General features: G+C 52.3%; 11 protein-coding genes across 11 annotated transcripts; 6 read left to right on the forward strand and 5 right to left on the reverse strand.

The window, feature by feature from the left end:
* Nucleotides 1-170: 170 nt before the first annotated feature.
* Nucleotides 171-997, forward strand: APUU_31771S (uncharacterized protein; the record flags this gene model as incomplete). Its single annotated transcript, XM_041703012.1, has 2 exons — nucleotides 171-270; nucleotides 321-997. The coding sequence occupies 2 exons, from the start codon at nucleotides 171-173 to the stop codon at nucleotides 995-997; spliced, it is 777 nt and encodes a 258-aa protein (XP_041555740.1).
* Nucleotides 998-1,149: 152 nt separating this feature from the next.
* On the reverse strand, nucleotides 1,150-5,948 carry APUU_31772A (uncharacterized protein; the record flags this gene model as incomplete). Its single annotated transcript, XM_041703013.1, has 8 exons — nucleotides 1,150-1,765; nucleotides 1,823-1,906; nucleotides 1,962-2,777; nucleotides 2,829-2,952; nucleotides 3,005-3,349; nucleotides 3,400-4,861; nucleotides 4,918-5,673; nucleotides 5,739-5,948. 8 exons carry the CDS (start codon nucleotides 5,946-5,948, stop codon nucleotides 1,150-1,152), a joined length of 4,413 nt encoding a protein of 1,470 aa, XP_041555741.1.
* Nucleotides 5,949-6,265: 317 nt separating this feature from the next.
* APUU_31773A (putative NRPS-like protein biosynthetic cluster) lies at nucleotides 6,266-8,178 on the reverse strand (the record flags this gene model as incomplete). Its single annotated transcript, XM_041703014.1, has 6 exons — nucleotides 6,266-6,574; nucleotides 6,642-6,964; nucleotides 7,030-7,438; nucleotides 7,498-7,611; nucleotides 7,671-7,847; nucleotides 7,909-8,178. 6 exons carry the CDS (start codon nucleotides 8,176-8,178, stop codon nucleotides 6,266-6,268), a joined length of 1,602 nt encoding a protein of 533 aa, XP_041555742.1.
* A 284-nt stretch (nucleotides 8,179-8,462) lies between these two features.
* On the forward strand, nucleotides 8,463-10,079 carry APUU_31774S (cytochrome P450; the record flags this gene model as incomplete). Its single annotated transcript, XM_041703015.1, has 3 exons — nucleotides 8,463-8,647; nucleotides 8,706-9,125; nucleotides 9,185-10,079. 3 exons carry the CDS (start codon nucleotides 8,463-8,465, stop codon nucleotides 10,077-10,079), a joined length of 1,500 nt encoding a protein of 499 aa, XP_041555743.1.
* A 390-nt stretch (nucleotides 10,080-10,469) lies between these two features.
* Nucleotides 10,470-12,230, reverse strand: APUU_31775A (cytochrome P450; the record flags this gene model as incomplete). Its single annotated transcript, XM_041703016.1, has 6 exons — nucleotides 10,470-10,882; nucleotides 10,943-11,141; nucleotides 11,197-11,567; nucleotides 11,618-11,695; nucleotides 11,760-11,976; nucleotides 12,033-12,230. The coding sequence occupies 6 exons, from the start codon at nucleotides 12,228-12,230 to the stop codon at nucleotides 10,470-10,472; spliced, it is 1,476 nt and encodes a 491-aa protein (XP_041555744.1).
* A 1,609-nt stretch (nucleotides 12,231-13,839) lies between these two features.
* On the forward strand, nucleotides 13,840-15,029 carry APUU_31776S (asparaginase; the record flags this gene model as incomplete). Its single annotated transcript, XM_041703017.1, has 2 exons — nucleotides 13,840-14,005; nucleotides 14,056-15,029. The coding sequence occupies 2 exons, from the start codon at nucleotides 13,840-13,842 to the stop codon at nucleotides 15,027-15,029; spliced, it is 1,140 nt and encodes a 379-aa protein (XP_041555745.1).
* A 333-nt stretch (nucleotides 15,030-15,362) lies between these two features.
* APUU_31777S (uncharacterized protein) lies at nucleotides 15,363-15,721 on the forward strand (the record flags this gene model as incomplete). The annotated part of the gene is made up of 2 exons (XM_041703019.1): nucleotides 15,363-15,539; nucleotides 15,590-15,721. The coding sequence occupies 2 exons, from the start codon at nucleotides 15,363-15,365 to the stop codon at nucleotides 15,719-15,721; spliced, it is 309 nt and encodes a 102-aa protein (XP_041555746.1).
* A 1,953-nt stretch (nucleotides 15,722-17,674) lies between these two features.
* Nucleotides 17,675-18,487, forward strand: APUU_31778S (alpha/beta hydrolase family esterase; the record flags this gene model as incomplete). Its single annotated transcript, XM_041703020.1, has 1 exon — nucleotides 17,675-18,487. The coding sequence occupies one exon, from the start codon at nucleotides 17,675-17,677 to the stop codon at nucleotides 18,485-18,487; it is 813 nt and encodes a 270-aa protein (XP_041555747.1).
* A 496-nt stretch (nucleotides 18,488-18,983) lies between these two features.
* APUU_31779A (uncharacterized protein) lies at nucleotides 18,984-21,528 on the reverse strand (the record flags this gene model as incomplete). The annotated part of the gene is made up of 2 exons (XM_041703021.1): nucleotides 18,984-20,495; nucleotides 20,551-21,528. The coding sequence occupies 2 exons, from the start codon at nucleotides 21,526-21,528 to the stop codon at nucleotides 18,984-18,986; spliced, it is 2,490 nt and encodes an 829-aa protein (XP_041555748.1).
* An 83-nt stretch (nucleotides 21,529-21,611) lies between these two features.
* On the reverse strand, nucleotides 21,612-22,198 carry APUU_31781A (uncharacterized protein; the record flags this gene model as incomplete). Its single annotated transcript, XM_041703022.1, has 2 exons — nucleotides 21,612-22,122; nucleotides 22,182-22,198. The coding sequence occupies 2 exons, from the start codon at nucleotides 22,196-22,198 to the stop codon at nucleotides 21,612-21,614; spliced, it is 528 nt and encodes a 175-aa protein (XP_041555749.1).
* Nucleotides 22,199-22,629: 431 nt separating this feature from the next.
* Nucleotides 22,630-24,162, forward strand: APUU_31780S (uncharacterized protein; the record flags this gene model as incomplete). The annotated part of the gene is made up of 1 exon (XM_041703023.1): nucleotides 22,630-24,162. One exon carries the CDS (start codon nucleotides 22,630-22,632, stop codon nucleotides 24,160-24,162), a length of 1,533 nt encoding a protein of 510 aa, XP_041555750.1.
* Between the last annotated feature and the right edge of the window lie 2,845 nt (nucleotides 24,163-27,007).

Consider the following 27,007-nt stretch of genomic DNA (forward strand, 5'->3'; position numbering starts at 1 on the left):
GCGAGCTCGTGGCTTGAGGCAATGCGTGGGGGCGGTCCGCATCCTCCTGGGGGCCGTATCATGTCACCCAACAAGGAGGCCTCTAGTATTGACTACTCATCCAAGATAGCATGACAGGCAATAAGGGGCGTTCCCAGACCTTGGATATACGAGATCAAAGCACGTCGACCATGGCCTCGGAGTATGCCGCATCGCGCGAGGACTTTGAGCTATTCAGGCGCTTCGTCCGCGTGGCACGGCTGCTGGATGCCAACAATTTCGACGAGCTTTGTTCGTATTTTGAACCCCTTGTTTCTTAACCAGCTGACCTGGAAGTGTAGGCAACCAAGGAGCCTTGACTCCTTCCCCCTCGATCCGCACAGGCAATACACCACGCAATAGCGGCGGAGGAGACGACGACGACGCCACCAATGGCAACTCATCCTCAACCTCATCCTCCGAATACGACGACTCCGACGAGGAATACTACGAAGATGACGATGCGATGCAGCTGCAAGGCGAGGCCGAGCTCGACGTCAGCAGCACCCCTCCACGGATAAGCGACCAAGACACCCAGCGTCCCCCGCAGCCCCGATCTCAGCGCAGGCAGCCGACCACGAGGCAATCCAGTACCAGAGCTGCAACAGCAACAGCAGCCCAGCGCCGTCGGCAACAGCAGGAGAAGGTAAAGCCGAAGCGCCCCCGTCCCCATGCCGCCGTGGAGAAGCGGTATCGGTCCGTGGTGAACAGCAAGATCCAGCAGCTCAATGCCTTGATTCCCGCGTCAAACACGTTTACACCGGGAATATCAAACGGGCCGGGTGCATCGGAGGGAACAGAAGGGACGGGGTCACAGAAGATGCCGACCAAGTCGGCTGTCTTGGATAGGGGCCTACACTATACGGATCACTTGATAGCGACGTATGAGCGGTATGAGGCGGAGGGGAACGAGTTGCGGAGCAAGTTGCAGCAGTGGCTGGATATTTCAGCGGTGGACGGTGACGCTCCGGGCGAATGAAGTCGTTTCTCTCTCGTAGTTATTCTTCTACTCATAGCTATGCGTGTTTAGATTGGTAGAACTTACATGGCTAGAGGAGGACTGGTATAGCCGCGACACATCCTGATTAACCCTATGTATTAAACAATCTGTCTATCCGTCCATCTATCCATCTATCTACTCGGCGAATGCTGATCTGGCCGACTCTGCATGAGCTTCGAAAACAACGAGCTGCGGTCCTGCAACAGCTCTCTCGGATTGCCAGTCTCTGCTACGCACCCAGAGTCCATAACAATCACCGTATCAAGGCTCAGAATCGTACTCAGCTTGTGTGCTATACACAGCACCGTATGCCCACGGAATCTCTCGCGAATCGCCCGATCCATCATCTCCTCAGTCCCCCTGTCAATCTGACTCGAAGGCTCATCAAGGACAACCGTGTTCCCGGCTTGCAATGTTGACCTGGCGAAGCAGAACAGCTGCCGCTGGCCGTGCGACAAATGACCCTCTGCTAATGGGACATCAAGACCACCCTGGGCTTGAATGGTCTCCCAGAGCCCGAAAGCCTGCAGGGCAGCGATCATAGCCGAGTCTTCGCAATCCGGCACGTACAGCTGCATGTTATGTCGCACTGTCCCGTTAACAAGCACCGGCTCCTGTGGCAACGTGATGAAGCGTGATCGAACGCGGTTGGGGTCCATCGTGGAGATGTCCACTCCGTCTACTAGGATGCTGCCACTGTGTAGGTTTATCAGGCGCAGCAGTGCGCCGAGGAGTGTGCTCTTGCCGCTGTTTATGTCAGTATCGGACTAAATTAACGGGTCCTTCTATTGTGTGACTACATACCTTCCGGTCCTGCCGCAGACTGCGACTCGTTGTCCTGGTTGGATGGTGAAGGAAACGCTGCTGAGGACGAGCGGCGAGGTCGGTCTACAAGCACATCTATCATTGAGCAAAGAACATTTTGGTAGGATCGGGCACTTACATGTACTTGGCAGACACTTTGGAGAATGTGATACTCCCCTCCCCATGCCATGCCTTGTCATCAGCGCTGCCAACAGTGGTGTCCTGCTTCGAAGGCAGTTCCGAGGGCGTCTCCCCCGTAAAGGCCCTCACGCGTTCGACAGCAGCCATACTGGTCTCCATCTTGGTCCAGTAGGAAACCAACCTCTTCGCGGCCAGGCCGACATTTGACGCACTCAGCAAGGCCAGCCCGAGGGTCGAGTTCGTAGGCGATCTGGTAGCAACCCCCACACACATAATAACCACGGCCAACCCCGCCGTGATCAAATCGAGCACAAGATTCAGCCAGTTCTGCGCCGAGAAGAGCAGGTAGAATGGCTTCTGGCTGGCCTTAATCGTCTCGATGTTCTGCCGCGCATAGTCCGCGGTCCATCCAAAGGCCCGAATCGTAGCCAGCCCGTTGAGCGTCTCCAGGAAGTGCGAGAATAGCGGTGCCTTGGTCTCGATCTCCAACACGCGGAGCTGTCGCGAGGTTGGCAGATAGACTAGTTGCACGTAGTAGACTGCGATGGCGACGGCGGGAATCGCAAGACCAGACCACGGCGAGCCGTAGATGATGATTCCACCGAGTCCGACCACGACCATTGCCTGCGTGACTGTGCCGAGGATGTCGTAGGGCAGCTCTGTGTCGATCAGCTGCATGTCCTGGCTGAAGCGGTTGATGGTCTCGCCTGCGGCCGTCGAGTCGAAGAAGGACATTGGGGCTGCGAGGACGGTGTCGAGGATGAGTTCGTGGCAGCGGTCTGCGGAACGTTGGGTGATGCAAATCACGAAGAAGCTATCATCCGGTGAGTTTGGGATTGACCCATTGAAAGGGAGTATGGCCTACGCTGCTGCGGCTGTCCAGGCTACCAGAGCAACAGCACCAAGGGCGAAATAGACGCCAATGTAGCGGTCCTGAGGGCTGTTTGGGTCGCGCACACTGCTTTCGGCCCAGCGGGCGACCCAATATTCTACAGCAGTTCCGTTAGCTGTTGGCCACCTGGGAAATGAACGGATGCCCACGAGTAAATGTGATGCCAAAGACGAAGATCGCGCAGAGTAGCAAGAAGACACAGAATCTCAGCCTGCCAGAGAACTTGACGTAGTATCTGTATATACCGGCCGTCGCGTGGATAGCCTGCGCAGACGCTGGTTCCTCCGGCAAAGTGCCTAGTAAAGGCTCTTGAAAAATCTCGCGCGTGGACAGTCCTCGCCAAACAGAGGCCCTGATGTTCTCCTCGGACTCTTTCGACTCTTCTTCGCCTGCGACTTGAGATCCGCGGGCTTTCTTCACCAACGAGTCCTGCTTGCGGAGCCCTCCGGTCTGCGTAAGCGAGATGACTCTGTCTGCGAACCGCACCTGCTGGGCTACACCAGCTTAGCGTCAAGGCCTCGTATTGTAGAGACAGGTTACTCACCTGTGCTGGTAGCCCACACCACCAGGGTGTTGCCTTTGCGCAACAGGCCCTCCCCGCCGAGCACTGCTTCCAACACCGCAGCCTCTGTGCCGCCATCCAGGCCGTTAAACGGGTCATCCAGTATGACAATCGGCGCTCTACAGTAAATTGCCCTCGCAAGAGCGACTCTCTTCTTCTGGCCCCCGCTCAAACTGCCCCCCTCGTACGCAACAACCGTGCTATCCCCATGCCGCATCCCCCTGAGATCCTTGGTCAGCGCCGTCGCACGGATGACCGCGTTATACCATCGCTCCTCGAACGGACCCGATCCAACAATATTATTCCGCACGGTGTCATTGATCAGCCACGGCGTCTGGCTGCAGTAGCCGATATGCGAGCTCGACAGTGCCACCGACCCGCCCTCCGTCTGCGCCTCCCCAAGCAGCATCTGAAGCATCGTCGTCTTGCCGCTTCCCACGGGTCCCACCACGGCAAGCACAGCCGGCGAAACAATGGCCAGATTTGCGTCTTGCACGATCGTCCCGGTGTCTGCGTTCCAGCCGGCCGAGGCGCGGGTGAGCTGGAGCGCCACGCGCGGAGCCTGTCGTCTAGACAGTCGGCGGCTGAGTCTGCGGAGAAGCACATCATCGGAGTCGGTTGGAGCGGGGGACAGTAATGGTGTCTCATCCTCTGCCGTGGAAGAGCGCACGTCGTCGTGCGCAGCTGGAGAAAGAATCAGTCGACTATCGTGGCGCGTGTTGTCGTCGAGCAGGAAGCCCTGAATCCGTAAAAGAGAAGCAACGGCGGTGGCCAGTTGAATTGAACTATTGATCAGGACAGCGACAGCATTCCCGAAGATTTCAAAGATTGTCAACGCTTGGTACACAACAGCAGGTGTCAGCGTGTGCCCGAAGGCCAGGCTGTACAGCGTGAAGCCCAGGATAGGCGCCATTATAACAGGAATCCAAGCTGCCCATGCTACCACCAGCAAGATATACCGGAAGCGCCTGAGCTTACGAACCTCAACTTTGCGCAGGGCCACCAAATCGCCGCGAATGACCGACACAATGCCGGTCATCTTGATCCCCTTCATGGTCTGTAGAGCCTGCGTCGTGGCCGCGAGTCGGTTCTCCATGCCCCTGAGCCATTTGCTTTGCCGCTTAGCAGCGGGCTTCAGAATGGCAATGGTGAGGAGCAGGAATGTCACTGTTAGTCCTCCTGTCGCCGCGACAGCAACCCCGAGCTGCTCTGAAAGCAGCCATAGCCCGAGCGCGACGTCGATGATGCACGCCCAACATTCATGCATGTCGCGCGTGCCGGCCACAAATCGCTCGACATCAGCACTCATCAGGGTCGACGCAGACTTGCGCGATGCAGACGACGAGCTAAGTTTCAGTGTATGGCTGTGTATCTTCCCGACCAGGTCGGCGCGGAGGGCCGTGATGACCCGCGCAGTACATTGGCGATAGAACGATTGAGACGCCTGGATATTTCCTCGTCAGCATATACCCGGGGGTTCAATACGGACCGCATGCTTACCGCAATCCCCACATAGACGATCGCATAAGCGCCGATCAAGCCTCCTCCAATCTTGTAGATATTCGGCCCTGCTGGTTCGGACATGTACGCTGTCGCGCGATGGACGAGGAACGGCTGCGCGAACGTGAAGCCTATATACGCCAGTCTCGGAACCACCGGGCTCAGCAGCATCCAGCCACGACCGGAAAACATGTCATGGAAGATGGAAGGCCCTTTGAGACCGCGGGCGCCCTGTCCCTCGCTCTTCAGCGCGACCACAACAGGACGGACAAGTTTGCGCTCGACATCTGGAAGCTTCTCCGACGTCAGAGGCAGAGCTGCTTTCTTCCTCCCCGTCCGAAACAACGGGACAATCCACCACAGAAATGCCCGGGATATGATATCCGCCTGTTCATCGGGCGTGGGCTGATGTCTGTCCGCACGCACGCTCTTCCTCCACCGCTCGGCGACAAGGATCCCGAATTTGCAGGCACAGCAGAGGGTGAAGACGGCCGCGGAGATGTGGTTATCCGGGATGCTCCAGAGGGTACGCGCGCGCAGCGCATCCGCGATGGTGGAATAGCCCAGGTAAAGGAGTAAGATGGTCGATGCGCGCGGTGTTCGAGTATGCTCGTAGTGAGATGCTGTTGCGAGGATGGCGCTGCCGACAATCCCAACGCAGCTTGCTGGGATTGTCGCGTCGGTGCGGGAGGTTTGTACGAAGGCTTGGACGGCGAGGAGCGAGATCTGGAGGTTGATTGATGAGATGTAGCCGACCTGTCCGCCGTGGTCCAACGTGTGATCAGCTGCAGACCTAACCTCAGGGGGTTGATGACACTCACAGCTTTCGCTCCGTAGAGCATGTATGAAGCGACGATGCTGTCCTTAATGTGGAGCTCCAATATTCGCCATAGCGCCCAGCAGATTGCTATGGCCAGAGGCCAGATGGATAGGATGATTTCTTGGAAGAGGAGTGTCAGGTCGAAGTCCGTGCCACAGCCTTGGACCTGAGGGCCCCATAAATTGTGGACGTCTATCAAGCACTCCTCCATGGTTACTGCCTATGACCGAGAACGAGCTTGATACAACTACACGGTCGGAGCAACCTGGGTCCCATATACGCCACAGTCTGATATCCACGAGAAACGGCGTTAACTTGGATTCTATTTTCGGCCCCATCACGTCCTGTGGCTGCAAGCAGGACTCCTTGTGCTGCGCCATGGGATATCCTGGGGGCTAAATACGCCCTATAAACGGTCGTGGCACCACGGCCCTCAGTGGCCCTAAATGCACTTTAATATGGTGGCACCACGGAGTAAGCATCCAACAATCACTGCCCCCCAACCAGCCCTATATTTCGACATCATAATTAGACATTCCCATTTCTCTGCCGCAAAACTCCCTTGGTCACCTTGCCCGATGGGGTCCGCGGCAGGGCGTCCAGGAGCTCATAGCGTCCCCGTAACCAGTGCGGCTCCGTCAGTTTGCCCTGGACATACTCATCCCACTCCTCGAAGAGCGCCTCTGCCTCTACCTCGCCAGCTGGTTTTGCCGGGACAACAAACGCCTTTGGCCTCTCCCCTGCTAGATAATCCGGTACTCCGATCACAGCTACGGCAGAGACCCCCGGATGCTGCCGGAGACAGTCTTCGATGGCGACGGGGGAAACTTGCATGCCCTGTTTGCCAGGGTCGTCAGTTTGCCTGGCCTGCCAGGGTAAAGGCGGTTGCTTGATGTTCCCCTACCTTGACCTTAATCATGTCCTTCAAACGATCAACAATACAAAGGTGGCTGTCGCCGCGGGCACTCCGTCGGAAGATGGCGACGTCGCCTGTATGCAGCCACCCATCCACGAACGTAGCTGCGGTGGCCTCGTCATCTCCCAGGTACCCGACCGCTTGGTTTGGCGATGCGAGTAGTAACTCCCCCGGTTCATCGAAGGAGTCTACCTCGCTGCCGTCCTCGCGGAGGAGGCGACCCGTGTAATGCGGTAGGAGGACTCCGATTGAATTCTCAAGATACTCGTGGGGGCTACTTAGTGTCACGCCTACTGAGCTTTCGGTCAGGCCTGGTAGTGGTCTCCCTGTCAGTATGCTTTTTACTCCATGAGCGAGAGAGCGGACTATGAGATACCGTAGCCAATTGTTATCTTCCAAGTAGGCTGTGCCACCTTGACTTTGTTATAGAGATCATGCCCTAGACTACCAGCTCCAACATAGACCTTATCAACAGATGACAGGTCAAAGGCCTTGAACAGGAACGGATTCCCGACGAGGGCCGCAAGGATGGCCGGCACCACGTAGAGCCGGTTGATGCGGTGTGTTTGGATGGACATCAGCGCCGCCTTCATGTCGAACGTCGGATGGACGATGAGTTGGTCGCACAGGTAGATATGGGTTAACGTCGCGATGATGCCTTGAACGTGACTGAAGGGAAGAATGCCCAAGACGACTTCCGGCCCCGCGTTATGGGTTAGGCTATCGATTGAGTTCATTTGAAGGATATTGGTGATGATGCCGTGGTGAGTGATGCGCGCCAGCTTCTATTCCTAGATTAGCGTACTTCATTCACACGCGAACGTGTGTGTTGATATCAACTCACTTGAGTCCCGGAAGTGCCACTTGTTGCGCATAGATACGCAATCTGAGAGCCCGCCTGCTCAGGGGGCCAGTCCAGCGCTGGAATAGGAGATAAGGTCTTGCCCAATTCCAGCAACTCATCAAGGGTTTCCAATCGTGATTCCCGTCCATTGGTCCAGTTAGGTATAATCGCACGTTGGCATTGTCAACCACAGCACGCCCAGCCTCGATCAGCGCCGGAGACACAATCAATATATTGCAGTGGCTATGCCTCAGGTGCTTCGCATTTTCGGCCGGGGAGGTGCTGGCATGGAGAAGGAGACTGGTACCTCCAAGACGGTGTGTAGCCCAGGTGTACGTGTGGTAATCAACCTTCCATGTATCCGTCAGATGGGCATTCCTTCTATCGGGGTCAAGGGTCCATAATGTTTACCGTATTTTCTGACAAGACCGCGATTACTTTTCCCCCTTTCGCCGGTTCGTTGGGAGTCCATTGCAAGTCGTGAGCGAGGCCCGCTGCCAATACTTCCACATCCTCCGCGAGCTCTCGATGTGTTTTGCCCTTCTGCGTGATGGCAGAGACGAGGGCTTTCTGTTCCGGTGTTGTGCCGGGTAGCCTGTGAAGGACAAAGTCTCCCACTGGGCGAGCAGACGCCAATTCCTGTGAAATGGCAGGCAGCCAGGAGGGTGGATGGAATATCATCTTGGTTAGCTACGAGTCGAGCAATTGATACGGATTGTAGATAGATGCCAATCCCAGTGGTCTGGCTAGTATCATATACTCTCTGTTTGGAGGCCCGGTCCGAATTGTATGCCACACCTCCGGTGGTGCCACCATGGTATCATTTCCGCATCTTGATAAAGATGCAAATTAACTTGATTCGGGCTCTAAGCAACCTCATGATGCCTGCGCCGTGACCTGGTCTAGTCGTAGTTAAGCATAATGGTACCGGACTCGGTCTTTTACCTGCTATAACCATTTTCACGATGATCGCAATGTTGATACTCATCTTGGGTATAATTGCCATTGTCACCTACACTATCGAATGCGTCTTCTCCCACCTTGACGATCCACGAGAGCCTCGCCGCGTAAGTCCTAGCTTCCCTCTACCTGTCATCGGCCACTTGCTAGGCTTCGCTCGCCATGGCTTCGACTACTACAACTACCTCTGGTAAGCCTTGATTAGACCCAACTAGAACATGAATAGACACTGATCCAACGGCACACAGCCGAAATACAAATTCCGAGATATATACCGTCGGTATTCTGAATTTCAAGGTATACATCACTAGTTCCCCACGAATAGCACAGTTAGCGCAAAAGGTAAAGACGCTGTCATTCACACCACTACTCCAAGTCCATAACAAGATCCACGCGGACATGAGTGAGGAGGCGACTCAGGCTTTCTGTGGAGATATCCTAGCCAGCTGGAGTCACTCTGCTAAACAGGCGTTGTCGCCCGGTCCTGCATTGAATGCGCAGAACCTCCGGATGGGAAATCAGGCGCTTGTTGAGGTGACGAGTTTGTTGAAACAGGATGAAATCGAACTGCTTTCTTGGGTAAAGCATGCGGTTGTCCAGGCCACAGCAGCCGGTCTGTATGGCATGCGGCATCCGCTCAAGGATCCTACAATTGAGGAAGCGATGTGGTATGTTAATGCGTCAATTCACCCGCGTGGCTTACATGCACTCCATCTGATGCAAATAGGGTCTGGGATGAGCACAGGCTCGGCCATATGGTGGGAATAGATCCCCTGGGCACAGGCTTTAGGGCTCGCGCCAAAGTCTGGGATGCATTCCAGAACTACTTCCAGAACGTCCCTGGCGACGTCTCATTGCTCGTGAAAGAGCGTCAGGATATTCTCCTTAAGGCCGGCATAAGCGAAGCCGAAGCTGCGCGGATGCAGTCAACGCTCTGCGATGCCGCGTATCCAAATACCGTTCCGACGCTCTTCTGGACGGTGCACGAGATCTTCTCCCGTCCTGAGCTGCTGGAGGTTGTCCGTCACGAGATATACAGCAATGCCGTTCAAAGGACTGGCACAGGCTTTGTACTTGACGTCGCAGCCCTTAAGAGCAATTGCCAGGCACTGCTATCCGCCTACCAAGAGACACAACGAACAAGACACTACCAGGTTGCATTTCGTGCAATCACCGAAGATACCGTACTAGACGGGCATATGTTGAAGAAAGGCAACTATCTCCAAATCCTATCCAAGCCAACACACCACAACCCGAATATCTGGGGACCCGATACTAGCAGCTTCGACCCCTACCGCTTCATACCCGGCGGGACCAAGACGAAAATCTCCCCGAGCAGCTTCCAGCCGTGGGGGGTCCCGCCTCATATGTGTCCCGCGCGCCAGTTTGCCTCTACTGAGATACTAATTATTACGGCCTTGTTATGCTGCAGGGTTTCTTTGGCCGCGGTGAGCCCAAAAGGCTGGATTAGGGAGCCTACTCTCAGGTCGATGGAGATAGCATCTTTACCGCGCCCGAAGAAGAATGTGCGTCTTAGGATTACGGAGCGTGATGATGCAGTTGGGACCTGGGCAATAACTATGGGGGATAGCAAGATGAGGGTTCCTCTGGCGTCGGGATGAATGGGACCCTCACTAGGAACTTCTATGTCTGCGAGGGTTTTAATCGAAGGTGCGAATGTTATCCTTATCGTCTCCCGTTGAATCCAGCCCCTATTGAGAACGGACTGTGGCCCGTGCTTAACTACCTGGAGGGTTATTTATGCTCGTGATGGCAAGGAAATTTACCAAGACTGTTAGAATGGAAAGTATGAACTTTCTCCAGGGCAAGCAGAGGCCGATTGCGGCGCCACCCATCGTCATACCGTAAATCACAAAGTGTTTTGGAGATTTAAACCGAAAGCCGCATTTCTAGGTCTTAACAGACAGTCTACTAGCCCAACCCAGCCATCAATAGTTCCCATGCCACCGCCCGTTCTGTTTTCAACGAAAGCAATCCTCTACCAACTGCCGTCACAACCGTTCCGTCAACACAATATTCTGAGTCATATTTGGCAAGTAGTTCGCATCATCCTCCGTGCCAGCTGGTCCCTCCGTCTGCCCATCCGGAAAAGCTATATCATACTTGAGCACCAAGTTAGCAACAATCAGCTTGCTCAACGCGCTAGCATAATATCTGCCCGGGCAAGTGAGCCGCCCAGCCCCCCACATGCCATTCCCGGGCTCGATCGCGTGGAATGCGAGCTCAGGGGATATCGGTAGCCCGTCGGCGTTGAGGAAGCGGCGTCCGTTGAACATCTCCGGCTCCTTGTAGAATTCGGGGTCGAGCGCCATGGCTTGGCCGGCTACGGCGAGATATGTGCCTTTGGGGATCCATGTCCCGTCAGACAGGCCGAACGAGGATGTTGTGACGCGGGTGACTGCCACTGCAATGATGATTCCAATTAGTCCTTTTGGGGTTTCCAACGACTGTCCGTGGTACTTACGTCCCTCTGGTGCCAGCAAACGTAAGGATTCTTTCAGAAAGCTGTCGAGAAGATGAAGCTTTTTGGTGGTCCCTAAGGTCCACTGCCCGCCTTCACTGGCTAAAGCGTCCATGGCTTCGGCGCGGATGTCGGCGATGTACTCTGGATGGGCGCACAGGTCATAGACAGCTTGAGTAAGAGCATGCGTCGACGTATTTAGCTAAGTGACAAACGTTAGTATAAGCTGCATAACCCGACTGTCAGCCTCTACTCACAGCCCCTGTGATAATCCCCACAATCTGCATCGCAATCTTCCCCAAGGGCTCGTTATATTCAGCCAGAAACTTCAAAATGTCGACATCCGGACTATGCGGTTCTCGTCGACTGCGGACCGGCTCCTCCAGGAACCGCTCCGCCTTCGTCAGAATGGCATCCAGCTGGTTATTTCGGATCAAGAAGGGCTTAACCAGTGGTCTGAGTGTGCGGGGCCAGTACCAGAGTGCTTCGCGGATGCGCCAGGCTTCGGGGAAATACTCCATCACGATCTTGTCCCAGCCGCCGTAGTGCGCAAGGTCCTCGCCGATCAGCACTGTCGATGTGATACTGGATACGGCAGCGTAGCAGAATTGATAGGCATTCAGTTGGCCTATCAAGGCCATATTAGCTGTCGTTGTTGTAAGAAGAGGCTTCACGTACGGCTATCTTTGGGGATTTGATTGAAAGCGAACTCACTCGTCCGGATATACTCTCGATGCATCACAGGCAGCAACTTGTCTACGGCAATCCAAACATTAGTTAATTCATTCATGACAGCTGGCCCTAGAAACCTATTTCTTACTGAGATTCTTTGTCAGAGGCCCCCGCACCGCATCAATATGCTGCGCGCCCTCCATCGCCATTTCCGCCCCGATGTGCTCGCCCACCAAATTATCAATGATGACCTGCGCATGGCTCACCTTCGTTTCAGGCAGCATGCGAATCTCAGGTAGGAACCTAGGCGCGATAACAAGCTGTTCCTTATTTGCGGTCTGAACAACAAAGTTCTTTCCTTTGTGCTAATCCCCAGTGTCAGGACGTGCACGCTACCTGCATGGCTGTATGCTTTCCTCACCTTTTGATATCCATCTCGCACAATCTGCCGCCCGTGGTGTCGGAAATACTGCGATGCAGCTTTTGCCTTGACTCGAAAGGGACCTGGCGATGGTCCTACTCGTATCCAGGCATTTTTCCTGTTTGAAATGATGCGCATGGCTGCCCAGAGGCCAGCGACGAGGGCGGATAAGACCGCGACGTTGATATCCAACTCCATTGTCTCTTGGTGTCAGCAGTGAAATTCCTAGTCAATCGATCGCTCTCCATTTAATATCGGTCAGCATCGCGCGGTCGATAGATCAGAGATCCTTGATAGCAGTGGCACCACGTAGGCCCGTCGGGATCGTTATCAAGTGGTACCACCACAATACACTTGAAGAACCTCTTCATCTCTTAATATACCTACAAGGTATTTTAGTCAAGGTATAGTCCAACTCACACTTTTAGGCACATCTGGTAAAATGATTATTTGCACCTCTCTACGCCCATGCAGGTTCCGCTACCATTGCAGCTTCACTTATGAAAGACCACAACAATAAAACTGCACAGCTAACTAGGTAGGAATTATTTCTATTTCCTTTGTTTACTAGTAGTCAGAGTGCTTATCACTATTGGATGGGAGTCACTGTTGTCACCATCGGGTGTAGATGAACCTGAGATAGGGGGATTCGCGGCACCCGCCATCATCCTTGGGTAGGAGTTCTTTGCCCTTATTCACTGTTGGTGTGTCCATTGAGCCATCAATGGATTGAAATGGTGCATTAAACCTTATCATGATTTCGTCCAGTCCCTGAGTGTTGGAACCAACTCCGAGTAACAATATATACATCTAACTCCTGCAGCTTAAAAAAAAAAAAAAAGAGCACAGGTCCATACTGTTTGTTAGTCACCATAAGTAAGCAACTGTCAAAGGGAAAGACCACACAGCAGAAAGACCAAGAAGAGAGGTAGCCAGAAGAACGTGGTCATTTTCTGACTCAGTTCTCTTACGAGGCCATCTAGCGTTCAGTTTACGGAAGCTTAACAGGAAGGCGCCGTTTTTGAAATCACCCTTATAATCATGCAAGGTTTCGGTATAGTGGACGCTGATGGACCCCGTATTCAAGTTTAATAGGGGACAGGCGCCCCATGGATGTGGGAAGAGAAATGGCCTGCTTGGTTGTCGGGCCGGTGCCTGAAGACTCCATGTTTGACCAGTCGTCGACCAATAGGAAGCTGGGGTTGTCTCACATTCTGATTCTTCCGAGAAGAAGCCGGCCGATGTTTCCCGACTTGTGCACTTGGCTCGGCTCGGCATGCCTGATGTTCGGTTTTGCCAAGATGGAATTCTAACATTCGTATGGATGGTCTTTGATGAGCTGCAGGCTCCATCAAAGACCATCCAGATTCCAGTCACAGGAAAGCAACCAGATATCTAAGGAATACCCTAAATGAACTAGCTGTGAGACTCGTTCCACATTTGTGAGTTCTTAAGCTCTCTATTCCGGACAGTTCACCTCTACTTTGATGGCACCTGGTCGATAACAATGACGATCTCCGGTCAACCCCCAACGTGCGCCTCCACTTCCTATCCACTTTTGTGCTTACCACAAATCTGGAAAAGACAACGACATATTTAGGTTTGAAGCATGGAAAATGTCTTGTCAAACAAGACCTGCCAAGTAGACTATACTGGATTCGAACCTCTAAACACCGGGTAGCATAACCGGTTCTCCCGGTTTATAAATATACTCAACCGTCACCGGATGTTGTGCTCATACTGGTCCACCCTAAAGTATAATCACATAGATTCCTTGACCTCACAAGAGAAAGAATACAACAAAAAAATGGATTTCTCGCTCAAGACACTCGCCTTCTCAGTTCTGACTACTACAAGCTTTGCCTCTCCTTTAATATATTCACGGGCCACCAACACGTCCTATACCAATGCCAACGGCCTATCATTTAACCACTTCAATGGCTCCCTTCCTAATGTGACCATCCTAGCCACAGGTACGTATCATCATATTCATAGTCAGAATGTCTTTAACCACAAACCACAGGTGGCACCATTGCCGGCACAAGCGACGATGAAACCGCAACAGCAGGCTATGAATCAGGCGCTTTGGGGATTAACAAGATTCTCTCGGGTATCCCCGAAGTCTTTGACATCGCCAACGTCAATGCCGTGCAGTTCGACAACGTCAATAGCGGAGATGTTTCTTCAGGCCTTCTCTTGAATCTTACCCGTACGCTGCAGAAAACGGTCTGCGACGACCCTACCATGTCTGGTGCGGTGATTACCCACGGCACCGATACGCTTGAGGAATCCGCTTTCTTTATTGACACGACTGTGAACTGCGGCAAGCCTATTGTATTCGTTGGCTCAATGCGCCCTGCCACTGCTATTTCCGCTGATGGGCCTATGAACCTTCTCCAGGGAGTGACTGTGGCTGCAGACAAGAAAGCCAAAGAGCGCGGTGCAATGGTTGTTTTGAATGATCGCATTGTCTCCGCCTTCTTCGCGACGAAGACGCAGGCAAACACTGTGGACACATTCAAGGCATATGAGCAGGGCAACTTGGGATTCATTGTCTCGAACATGCCTTATTTCTATTACCCGGCTGTTCAAGCAAATGCAAAGCACACCGTGGATGTGGCAGGCGTCGATTCCATTCCCCGGGTAGATATTCTCTATGCATACGAGGATATGCAAAGTGATTTGCTCTACAGTGCTGTTAAGAATGGTGCGAAGGGGATTGTGGTCGCCGGCGAGGGCGCAGGGGGGATTTCTACAGGCTTCGCCCACGCCATAAACAACATCGTGTCCGCGAACAGTATCCCTGTTGTTTTGAGCCACCGGACAGTTAATGGCGAGGTCCCTACAGCTGCTATAACGGGAGACAATGAGGGGAGTCAAATTGCCAGTGGAATATTCAATCCTCAGCAGGCGCGGGTCTTGCTTGGGTTGTTGTTGGCGGAAGGCAAAGGGCTGAAGGAGATTCGAAGTGTGTTCATGAAGGCGACAGTTGCCTAATCATTTCATCGAGTCGACAACCTTGAGGTGTACCACTACCAATAGACCATCAATCAAAAGACTCAATTGATCTTTTGGTGCATCTCAAAGACTGCTCTGCTTGATCTATGAATACAAGACATGACCCTTGCAGCTTCCTGTATTAAGAAGATCTCATTTCACGAAAGCCAGCTGCGACCAAGTCTGTGATAGCTTAATGTTATGGAATCGCCAACAATGTCCAGCTTACTATAATCATCCCCACCAATTTCTGTCTTTGAAAGTATACTTATGCTACTGGAGCATCTATTGCTACACCTACTGAACAGAGCATAATATCGCGACCACCGCTGTATGGCCGTGCGCACCGGGGGCCCTGGTGGAGGCGGCCTCTTGTTGCTCCTCGTGCAGCTGAAGAACCATCCGGGGGTGACCGTTCGCCCGATCAAAGTCGGCGGAGGGACCACGGGAGGCACCTCGTATATCGACGTGGACGATGTAAAGGTCCCGGTGAAAAACCTGATCGGACAGGTAACTCCAACGGGCCGTCCTTTTACAAATCATTCCTACCAAGATTACAGGAAGGCGAAGGGATGAAGATGGTTATGACTAACTTCAATAACGACCGACTTCTCATCGCCAGCGGCATGGCTCAGTCCGCTCGAGTGGCCCTGTCGTCCGCATTTGCGTATGTGATGAAGCGAGAGGCATAGTATTCGAGGAATATGCCCGGTGTGCAGTCCTACTATTTGGAGAGAACGGGCTCACACGCACTGGCCAAGGCGAGCTGGTCGAGAAGCTCTCGCGACAGGCTCCCGGGGCTAGAATTCCAGGGGACAGCGAGGACGTTCTGTTGGATCTCTCGATGCGGCACCTTCGGAAGAACTACAAGGAAACGATGAGAGCACTAGAATCATCGAAAATATAGCTATAGGGTGCTCAAAGCAATGGTTTACAAGGATATCAAAGTACCAAGTCATCTACCATTATCTTGCATGCGAGGAATGGTTTATCTAATCTGACTGGGGCAAGTTACTCTGGATCTGGGGTCTGGTCGAGGATTTACAGTATGTGATCAACGCGCATCATGTAGGGTCTAAGCTGTTTACAGTACGTTAATAACAGCACTATAAGCATCCTTAGGCCGGTAGCTGGCGTCCTAAAGAAGTGGAGGTTCCCGTTTGCGCTACGAATCCTGAAACCGCATAAACGTACCGCTATTCTACGGCAAGGTTAAGAAATAGGTCTTTCCCGCAGCAGTAATTGCATTATGGAGACTAGTGGTCGCTTGCCTGCCGAGGGCGCAGCGCTCTAGAGCCTCGGCTGCTGTTCGCTTGGTGTTTCAGTGTGGTCCAGTTGGCTTACAGCATGTAACCCTTCGCTCCCCCTTCAGCCTAAACGATGATCTGGGCAGTTTTCACATTACCGGTACTTGGCAATGGCTCCCGCATCGGGCCCCTGGCGACTGTGGGGATAATAGGTCCTTTGCTCAGCCTGATATAAAGCGCGAAACAATACAGTAGTACTTGATTGGTAACGTAACAACACTCTTCATATTTACCGCTTTTCGAGAGAGTAATCGACAAAGCTTGATAATCCCGAATCAGGCCCGCCATAAGGACGGGAAGATAGTGTGAGGCTGTTATATGGTCCACTGGTGCGCGAGAAGATGCGTATAGTGAGAAAGCACGATCCGTTATTGATAAGGCAAAACCCTACTTTGTTGGATACCTGGCCTTTGGTTCTGAGTAAGAGCTTATTCATTCATTTAGCTGGCACGTAGCTGAAGTGGGGCCGCTATACAAGATTGTCTCACCCATTATCCAGGATTGTCGTGGGCTTTAGTTCGCTTCCTGACAACTTAAAGGGTTATACTGGACTTTCCAATGGGCCTCCTGCTGCCTGAAACTGTCTTAATTAGCGTGGTATCAGATTTCATGCGCTGTGAGAGTTTCCGTCACTCTAGCAGTGGATACCAAGCGGTCTGCTAATATAGCTGATTCTCCGGTACCTATCTGAGCGCTCTTGCCGTTCCTGCAGGTGCCAAGACAGGCTTTGTGTCAGAAGTCGGCGGAGACTTGGCTGCCAGGGCTCTGCGCGGAAGTGAAGCATGCGCTCAACTGCCGATGGAGCTTTGGCCTCTTAATATCACAAATACTATTCAGGCTGAATCGATATTGTTTCCGCACAGAAGGCGCCCAGAGAGTCAGAGACCCTGCGTAGCTGCCGATCAAAGCGAATTTGACCACGGCCCTTACCTCTGCGAGCGGTGTGGCGTTCAGTGCTCTTCAGTCGGTCCGCATCCTTTGACAACGCGATATTAACCTGTGACACACATACCCACTTTCTCTGCAGGGCGATGATACTATCCAGGTCCTCCACGGGCATTTGCACATCTCTGTTAACAGGTCAGGTTCTAGGAGCACATGGTTGAAAACGTTGAAAGCCACTCTTTTTGAAACGCCTCCCATCGAAGGCTCCGTTATCAGAATGGACGAGGCCTTGGGTCCGTGATGCCAACCAGGCTAATCCACGTCGACTGGCATTATATAAACACAAGCTGTTTGCCATTAATGCGCCCCTTCAGTATCCAGACTGTCAATACCAAGCCAGGTCGTCCAGGCTATTCCATTCTACAGTACCAGACATTTCTTCTCTTTTCAGCCATGGTCCAATTCATGCTCCTTCCTGCTGCTCTGGCACTGAGCCTTGTTACTTCAGTCCAGGCAGCTAACTCCCCAGGCTGCGGGAAACAGCCGACCCTCGCCAGCGGCGTGCAGAATATCAACGACCGCGAGTACATCCTCCAGCTCCCGGACGGCTACGACCCAGCCCAGCCCCATCACCTCATCTTCGCCCTGCATTGGCGCGGAGGCAACATGAACTCCATTGTCGATGGCCAAAGTGTCGAGCCCTGGTACGGCCTGGATACTCGGGCCGAGGGTAGCGCGATTCTGGTCGCCCCTAACGGCAGGGATGCAGGCTGGGCCAACCCCAACGGAGAGGATGTGGCCCTTATTGATGCTATCATCGAGCAGGTGGAGGATGACCTTTGCGTGGACCAAAGTTCTCGCTTCTCGACAGGTTTCAGCTGGGGTGGCGGGATGAGCTACGCACTTGCCTGTGCGCGGGCGAGCGAGTTCAGAGCTGTCAGTGTGTTGAGCGGTGGAGTTATTAGCGGCTGTGACGGTGGCAGCGACCCCATTGCTTATCTCGGCATCCATGGCATTAATGACCCGGTTCTGCCACTTGATGGAGGCGTAACATTGGCAGAGCAATTCGCGGCCAATAACGGGTGTAGCCCGACTGAGATTGGCAGGCCCGATGCTGGCAGTGCAAGTTCAGTTCGGACCGATTTTACTGGATGCTCGCGGCCGGTTTCGTTTGTTGCTTACGACGGAGGGCATGATGCGGCCCCTCTTGGTGTTGGAAACCCGCTTGCGCCGGACGCTACCTGGGAGTTTTTCATGGCTGCTTGAAGCTGGCATGTGCCTGTACAAGCAGCTATACCAACAATGTTTACAGTTGTCATATACAAACCACCCATCTCTTTGTGGGCAAGTGTAGATTTGCTGGGTACACGCCACTACCTCATGCTTCATGCACTAATGTACGGTCTCAAGTCCCCTAAATAAACTCCACATTAGAATCCATAGGATATCATGGGCTAGGTAGCACGGCTTCTGAGTTGGTAAATCCTACAGTACGGCCTTGCGTTAACGTTGCGGCAAATAGCCGTCTGGTTATTGGTAGTTTTCGTCCACTGGCAGGTCCCGATATTCCGGGTCAGGCCAGGATTCGCCCGCTCATTTATTTACTCGACTCCCTTGTAGCTGGAACTGTTATAATAAGATATGAGATTGTTCAACCTTTCATTGAACTTACACAAATCAATATCGGGGTCGGAAATGGTGCATTTTACCAATGCCAACTCGGCTTATCTCAATGTCGGCTTCGATCAATGGTTCGCTTTCTCTACGCTATGCACCACTTCTGGTAACCTGGTATCCATTCGCCCTCGCCATGGAGGGGCTCCCTGTCCTCATCAGCGCCCTCAAAACCGACTTCAATCTCGACATATCGCCAATAGTTGACGAAGAGAATTTCGCCGTCATCAGTTTCCTCTTCCAGCGATACTATAGCCGCGCCCTCCCTGCTGAATGTCTCTTGAGGGACGCCACCCACTATGAGGCAAAGCTCTAACCTTAAGGTGTTGTGAAACCATTTCCATCTGTTGTATCTCATGATGGCGCCTTCATCATCGACAGTCCTTAGGTGGAGATGGTAAACTCTGTCACCGATGCTTATACTAATGTCGGCCTCGTCAGGTACAGAGTCGTTAAGACGCAACTGGATCCCTGGAGACCGCAAGACCAGACCGAGCTCATCCACACGCGCGGTTCGAGTGTTCTCCATATTGAGATAACGACCCATGTTCAGGAAGCTCTGGGGGGCCCATCGCCATCCTCTCTCCTGTATGCGCGGATAAGGATTAAATAGAATATGTCCAGGAATCCTTCCCAAAGCCAGCAACAAGGCCTTCATGCGCTGGTTGGGCGTTGATGCTTGAACGATCGGAAGGGGATCTATACCCATCAGGTTGGCAAGGCAGACTGCTTCGTCATCGCGACGGCTAGTCATGCGGCCTTGAAGCCCAACGAACAACAGCGCGCATCGGCGTACAGGAAGGCTCAAGCTACTGTCTAGTCTGGAGTCGATTGGGCTTTGGTATTCGAGGCTTAATATAGTCTTCCATCCATGCTCCAGGAGCCGCATGTCGTTAATCGGGCGTGAGAGGTCAATGAATACTGGATCAACATTTCCCCATCGTCCTATAAAGTCCACTAAGGTTGCGTCTTCACGGCTGGGAAACCCAGAATTGCCTAATCTGAAAAACTCAAAGGCAGATAAGGTGTTCCTACCCACGGAATTGCTGTCCACGGCCAGCGCTCTGGCTAGCAGCCAGACGAACGGGGCATGCTCCGGAATCACGCCGGATAGATTAACCGTATTGACGCCACCCACGATGCTGTTGGCATTCAGTTTTGTTGGTGCGTCCATTTCAGTGCACAGCCTGATCAGCTCGTACCCGTCACGTGGCATATCATCAAAGTCATAATAGAGTTGCTTGGCCAAGCAGGCCTCTTGAAATGTCCAGAGCCGGCGAGTCCATGGACTAATGGCCACACGGAACAGAAGCTCAAAGGGGGACGATGTACTCAAAGAGAGGCACTGGACGGATTTGTCTATCACGAGCACCTTTTCTGCGGCCTGATACACCCGCAACAAGCCTCGTATCGCTTTATCTCGCATTTTCCTCTCCCGTGGCACGCACACAGTGTCTATCCAAAAGGGTACAGGCGCGCAGTCGCTGGGGTAAAGTCTTTGAACTCGTTTTTGAAGATCCTCCCAAAGGCACAGCGGCAGAGTGTTCCCTTTGGTGTTACCCATTCCATCCGACCACACATGAGATATAGCAACATACGTCTGGGAACCAGTCAGTAACGAGGAAAAAACCAACGGTGAGCCTAAATCTACTTACCGGAATGCTGGAAGTGTCGACGACCTTCACCCGCAAGCTGGTAGATTCTCCTCTATCCGTTGTGATACCTTGTGTTTGGGTATCTCCCGGCACTGATAGCAGTACGCACGCGGGAATGCCGCCACTTCTCAAAATTTCCTCTACTCGAGGGCCAATGTGTTCTTGAGCATGATAATTACATGCGCAATTGCTCGTGACGTGCGCTGTCCGATACACACTCTCATCAAGCTGGTAAGCAAAGCATCTTGTCCTGCTGCACCGGCTGTGGTCTTTGCCATCTGGTCTTTTTGGATGCGTAGCCAATAGATATAACGATGGCGGGGTGAACTGAGCCAGCACCAAAGCCTCGATCTCACCGTGACACCACCCCGCCCGGTTCACCAGTCTGCGTAGAGCGAGTGGCACGTTCCAAATGCCGGGTGCTGTTCCAAACAGCAGAGAGTTAACATGGTCTAAAGTGGACCCAAGTATGCTTATCGGGATGAGGACTGGATGATCCATTGCATTTTCCTGATCTGACTCCCCATGGTCTGTGAATATATTCGCCATCGTTCTCATGTAGTGGAGAATACGATCAATCATTTTCTTGCGCGCCAAAGCTGCCTGTTCGTCAGGGTCAGCATGAGCCTCCGCAGCGGCCCAATACCAGATATACCGAGGGAGATTTCGAGTCGTGATGTATTTCTGACCGTCCCTGCCTTCCTGGATGAAATCTTCCATACGAAATACCACTCTCAGGGTCAGGGAGAATTCATGCAAAATGCCAAAGAACAGCCAACTCTGGATCATGTCTGCATGGTTTGCAATGTCGTAGATCAGATGTTGGGGCCCGTGGTCGCTGACGCCACAGTCACAGACAGCTTCCGCATATTCAAAGAACCTACCACCCTCATACTTTATTTCACGCCTGTACACGAGGGGAAATTCCACTGGGTGGTGGATGTCTTGGGCTTTGTCGAGATGATGCAGATGATCCATCTTTTGTAAGGTGATGCAGAAGGAAAGATACGGGTGAGGAGGCAGAGGTAGGAGGACCCTGCACAGTCATCTGGTTTATTCTTCTATTTACCTCTTTTCTTTAGGGGGTTCTTCAGTCTTCTCCGAATCCGACCCAGCCAGCTCAGACTTTTCCTGTCTAAGGATTGTTGCTCCTCCTTCAATTCTTTAACTCTGAACCGCAGGCTTTGCTCAGTCGCTCGTCCGCCAACCAAGCTCTTCCTTGCTTTTTTCAGACTACGAAGATGATCGCGCATGGCTTCCTCGGCCCTGTTGTCGCCCTCCATTATTTTGGCATATGCACTAGCATACTCGGCTTTGAATTTCGCAAGCTGAGCTGTCGAAATCGCTTTTCTCTCGGGATCCCTCATACGTTCGATCGTCAAGGTTGAATCGGCGATATCGCAGCTGAACTTGTGCAGCTGTTGCTGTGTGTGGTATTTGTATTGGGCATAAATGGCGTTCCTGGTATTGTATTCTTCTAAGCCCTCCTCTACGGTCGCTTCGAGATTTGCGGTTTCTTTCGCCATCGACTCGGCTCTAGCTTGCAGGTCCTCGATCTGTCGCTGTAAATCTCTTTGGGCCGTGGATATTAGGCGGATGATCCCTGCCGGCTTGGATGAGGGGATGCTTACGCTCGCTTAGATGCCATATCCGCAATCATCTCAACTCTTGCTTTGTTTGATGGAACCTAGGCTGTTGAACGGGTAGGCCTCTGCTGAGATTTAATGTTTTCCCTTCACTGGGTGAGTCAGATTGCTTCGAGGCTTTTGATCACTCCTGCAACTCCAATTAGCGTTGGACACGTCTGAGGACTTGCATCTGCCGTGGCGTTTGCTTTCAGCTGACGGTGCGGTGGCAGCCGCTGCTCTTGTCCCTCAACGCGGGCCTCTGTTGGTTGCCTTCTCATCCTGCGGCTCACTTAGGGTGGCCGGGCAAAAGCCCGGGCTACAGCTGGCATGTATGACGAGTACAAAATGGATGCGGCTTTGATTTATGCCTGCGAAGATGCAGTCTGCCTCGCTGCCTTTGGTACCATATTAATACCCCAGCCTAGCCATCTGCTAAAAGCCATGCTTCAAAATGCACAATTCCTTATTTGGTTCTTCCCTCGGTTTGGCTTTGCCCATACTGTACGGCTGCCTGGCCGAAGCTGTTCTTGCAAACCCCATACCATCACCAACGTCGCAATCATCAGCAATTCCTTCTTGCACCCCTTTTCGTGGCTCGGCCAGCTCCAGGCGGCCTGATGTTGCGTCGCTTATCCTTAAGGTTATTACGTACGCACCAATTGCGCTCTACGCAGAAAACCTCCGCGTGTCGTCTGCCCTTGTACAATCGATCTGTAGCAAGATTTGCACTCACTCCCCTGTGACTGGGTGTGTCAAGGATATCGCTACTCTCTGGAATATACGACAGCAAGACATTTTCGAATACCCTACATTCAGCCAGTCCGGAAAACAAGTTGTCTCTCTGCGGCACGGCAACACCTTCGCATTGGTCAACGCGGCTGTCCTCGACAATGCGGCCCTGATTGAACGGGGTCTCTCGCTTGATCGCCCAAAGCCGGCTACAGAGGCTGCTCTATCAGTGTTCAGACCTACAACGGTAAATATTACCTTTCTGACCCCGACGTCAAAGCCGCAACACATAAATCACATCTCCAATGTCAAAAGGTTCTGGCTTTCGTACACTATCACACTTCTTGAAGGCCTGACCCTCCTCCTTGCTGCCGCCTTTCTAGCTTATGAAGGGCTTTTCCTCGGGGCGGTCATCTTGGTATGCCCTTTCGCCAGTACGGCTCTTCTGGTATCCCTGCAACATTTCAGCAGGCCCATCTTTGCCAACAAGGCCTCTATCGAAAAAGACAACAGGATAAAAGCATCAGGAGGAGCGGCAGTGGACGTGCACATCGTAGCAGCGAACTGGAACGCCTCGGAGCTCGACGTCCTCATTGGATACTCATCCCAGCTCCACGCGCTGACCAACATCCCAATGCGAACAAACAATCCACGCTTGATGCTCTGGATGGCGCGCATTTTGACCGTCGTTCTAGTGACTCAGGCTTCCCTACTAGCTGCTTCAGCTGCCGGGACTCGAGACACCGGCAGTGGCAGCGGCAGCGACCAAACCAACGCCGAAGCATGGGGCACCTTGTGCTGGCTCGTCTGTTACCTCCTCATGCTTATCCCACTTCGCATCTTCAAGTCGCACTTGGAAGACTCGCTACTTGACACTCAGCCATTTGTCGCGAGGCGATTATCCTCGCTAGTCTTTAGTGGGAGAAAGGATGCCCTCTGTTTTATTGCCGGCCTTCCGGTTTCGCTTCGAGAGACCGTTGGTCGCTGGGACTGGGTGGACGCGTTCATGCCGCCTAACGCACGGCGGAGAGAGTGGGAGGCAGTGACGGATCGTGTTCATGCGCGGATCAAGGTGGCGGCAGTGACTACCTCCGAAGCAGATGGGACCATGCTATCTGATAATACGCCCCCTAATAATAAAGTCAGCGAGTGGGAAGAGAAACTCTATCTGAGTGTTCAGGCGGCCCTGGAAGGACCATTCAAGGATGCTTTGGGGGATTTTATGAGGCAGACGGGGCTAACTCCAGCACCTTGATATTAGCCTAGGTTGATTTTCTAAGCATAGTGCTAGACTTCCACTATAAATGTATAGTCCATGCTCTTTACATATATCCTGCTAAACAAGTTCTACAGCTCAAATACACCCTATTGGGTATTTTATTAAGGGTATCGCTGGCCGCCATCCAAAATATGGTTACGCAGAGCGCCTTAAGATAGTACTTTTTATTAAGCTTTTTAGTTTTACTATTTACCTGTCCTCCCGGTCTTTTTATCTCCGGGTGTTGCTGATTCTCTGCCAGATCTTAAATCAGTGGACCTGTTACTGTCACGACCGCCAAGGCCGTGCCACATGACTCCTACCATGCGACCCTTGCGGACCGCCACCGGGGCGCCTACTGATAGCCACGACGCCGGAATCGATATATCATATCTCTGCAGAGGTAACTAAGGAAGGATCTACTAAGGAGGACTGCATGACGGCCTGACGGCCTGACCAGGAGGAGTAGCCGCAGGACCGCTGCCTGACCACCTCCGGAGACCACCCCGGGGGGGGTTCTATATAAGACCTCTAGAGACTCCAGTTCTATAGATCCTTAAGCAATTCATTCTGTTTCTAACAGAGCTATCTGATTGGCCGATCTAGAATTCCTTTAGCACAGTTGACATCGCTTCATAGTTACTAGATCCTTGGCGCCGCCGTGTGCCTTACAGTTTAAATTACTTAACCCTAGTAATCTATGAATAATGGTTGATACTTGATTCTCCTCCCGTGACCAAGGCCGGTACGCCACTGGTCAGAGTCTGGTCCTTGACTCCCAAACATAACAACCCTCCACAACGCCCTAAGGGTTCAACAAACCTGAGGAGGTATCAGAGGAATATGAAGGTGCTCCCTCACCAGAGCCCCAGCAGTCCGGGGCCACTCCGCGACCTAGCCGGAGGGCCAGGGACAAAGAGCAGGCGCCTAATCCGGAGCCGCAGCCAAGCGCGGGGCCACTAGTTGACCCCACTGCTTTGACTTCAGCTCAGGCCCTGCCCCCTAACGACACCCTCACCGAGATCCTGTGGCGGCTTACTGAAGGCCAGAACCGAAGGCAGCCGAAAGAGCTTAAGATAGGAGAGATAAAGAGGCTCAAAAAAAGAGAAATTACCTAATATAACAATTTTGTTGCAGACGTCGAAGACTACTTTATCGCCAGGCTGCTACAGTGTGATACTGAGGATAAGAAGGTTCTCTTTGCCGTCAGCCACCTCGACAACGAACCTAAGACTTGCTGGCGGCAAGAAAACCCCCAAGGGGCTACCTGGGAAACCATGAAGGACTTCCTGAAGTAGTGGGTAGACCCTGAAGCAGATCAAGGCTAATGAGTGTTCTACCGGCTCCTAAATAAGCAACAAGGGAACCGGGCAGGAATGTAATGGATTACTAGGTACGAAGAAACCTGGGAAATAATCAGAGACCTGGACCTAAAAATATATATCTTTATTGAATCCCTCTAGCTAGAGATTCGCAGCTATATAGCACGCATGCTAAACCCGCCAAAGATGATGAAGGATGCGAGCTGAGAGCTACTCTAGCTAGAATTAATTATTTAGTAAGAGAGAAAGAAGAAAAATCCTCGACCCTGATCTAATAATTTGTATAAGAATTAATAAGATAAGTATAAGGTAAAAAGGAGGCGGACTGACACTGCTTTAATAGGGGTTAATCAGGAATCTTCTAACCGACTGAGCTCCTTAAAGGAGAATCATTAATATTAAGATTAATATAATAAGAAAGATAAGGAGCGCAAGAAACAATAAGTGCTTAAGAAAGAATAAACTAAAAAAGGACTTTGCTTTAGTTATAATAAGCTGGGTCACTGAGCTGCTGACTGTCCTGAAAAGGTAGACAAGATAACTAAAGAAGAATAGGAACCTGTGGCTCCAGAACTCTTAGTGTTAAATGATCCTGCAGAACCTAAGGTGTTCCCTATCCTTGCGGACGTTAGGGTAAGGCAAAACAACATGGATCAACAGCTAGCAGTACTTTTGGATACTGGAGCCAGCGACAACTTCATGTCATATTGATATCTTATTGAAAAGGGAATTCAGCTTGAGAACGCGGGAATGGCGCCCCCGGTAGGCTACGCTAACAGAGGAAAAGCCCCCTGCTATGGTACTGTCATAATGAAGGCGCAGGTGTTTGATTCTGGAGGAAGAATGTAAACTTTTGGCATCCTTTTCTATATCATTGACCTCGCCGCGGACTAATATTAAGCTGTTTTAGGAAGGAAATAAATAGCTTATGCCGATCCAGATATCCTCTTATTACTAGGTAACTGGCACTGGAGAAAACAATCGAAAGAGGTGCACCTGGAGGGTGCGGAGACCTTCTTTAGATCCATGAAATACAACCCGACCATCATGGTCATGTATCGGCCGCAGCCAGACGGCGGTCCGGAGCCGGGCCTACTGTCCCAATATACGGACTGGTCAGAAGTTTTTTCAGAAGTTGGGGCGAGCCAACTACCCACGCAGAGTGCTGTTCACGAAATCCCTCTGGAACCAGATACCCAGCCACTGTTTGGACGCCTATACAGCCTCTCACAAGCGGAGTTAAAGGTGCTTAAAGAGTATCTTGATAAGATACTGGAAAGGGGTTAGATCAGACCATCATAGAGCTCTGCAGGGGCCCCTGTCCTCTTTATAAAAAAGCTAGATGGCTTACTGCGCCTCTGTATTAACTACCGTGGCCTAAACGCCATCACCCACAAGAACCGGTATCTCCTTCCTTGTATCGATAAACTTATGGACTGCTTTGTCCATGCTTAGGGTTAGGGTTAGGGTTAGGGTTAGGGTTAGGGTTAGGGTTAGGGTTAGGGTTTAGGGTTAGGGTT

Source organism: Aspergillus puulaauensis, chromosome 3 (genome assembly GCF_016861865.1).
Source record: "Aspergillus puulaauensis MK2 DNA, chromosome 3, nearly complete sequence".
NCBI lineage: Eukaryota > Fungi > Ascomycota > Eurotiomycetes > Eurotiales > Aspergillaceae > Aspergillus > Aspergillus puulaauensis.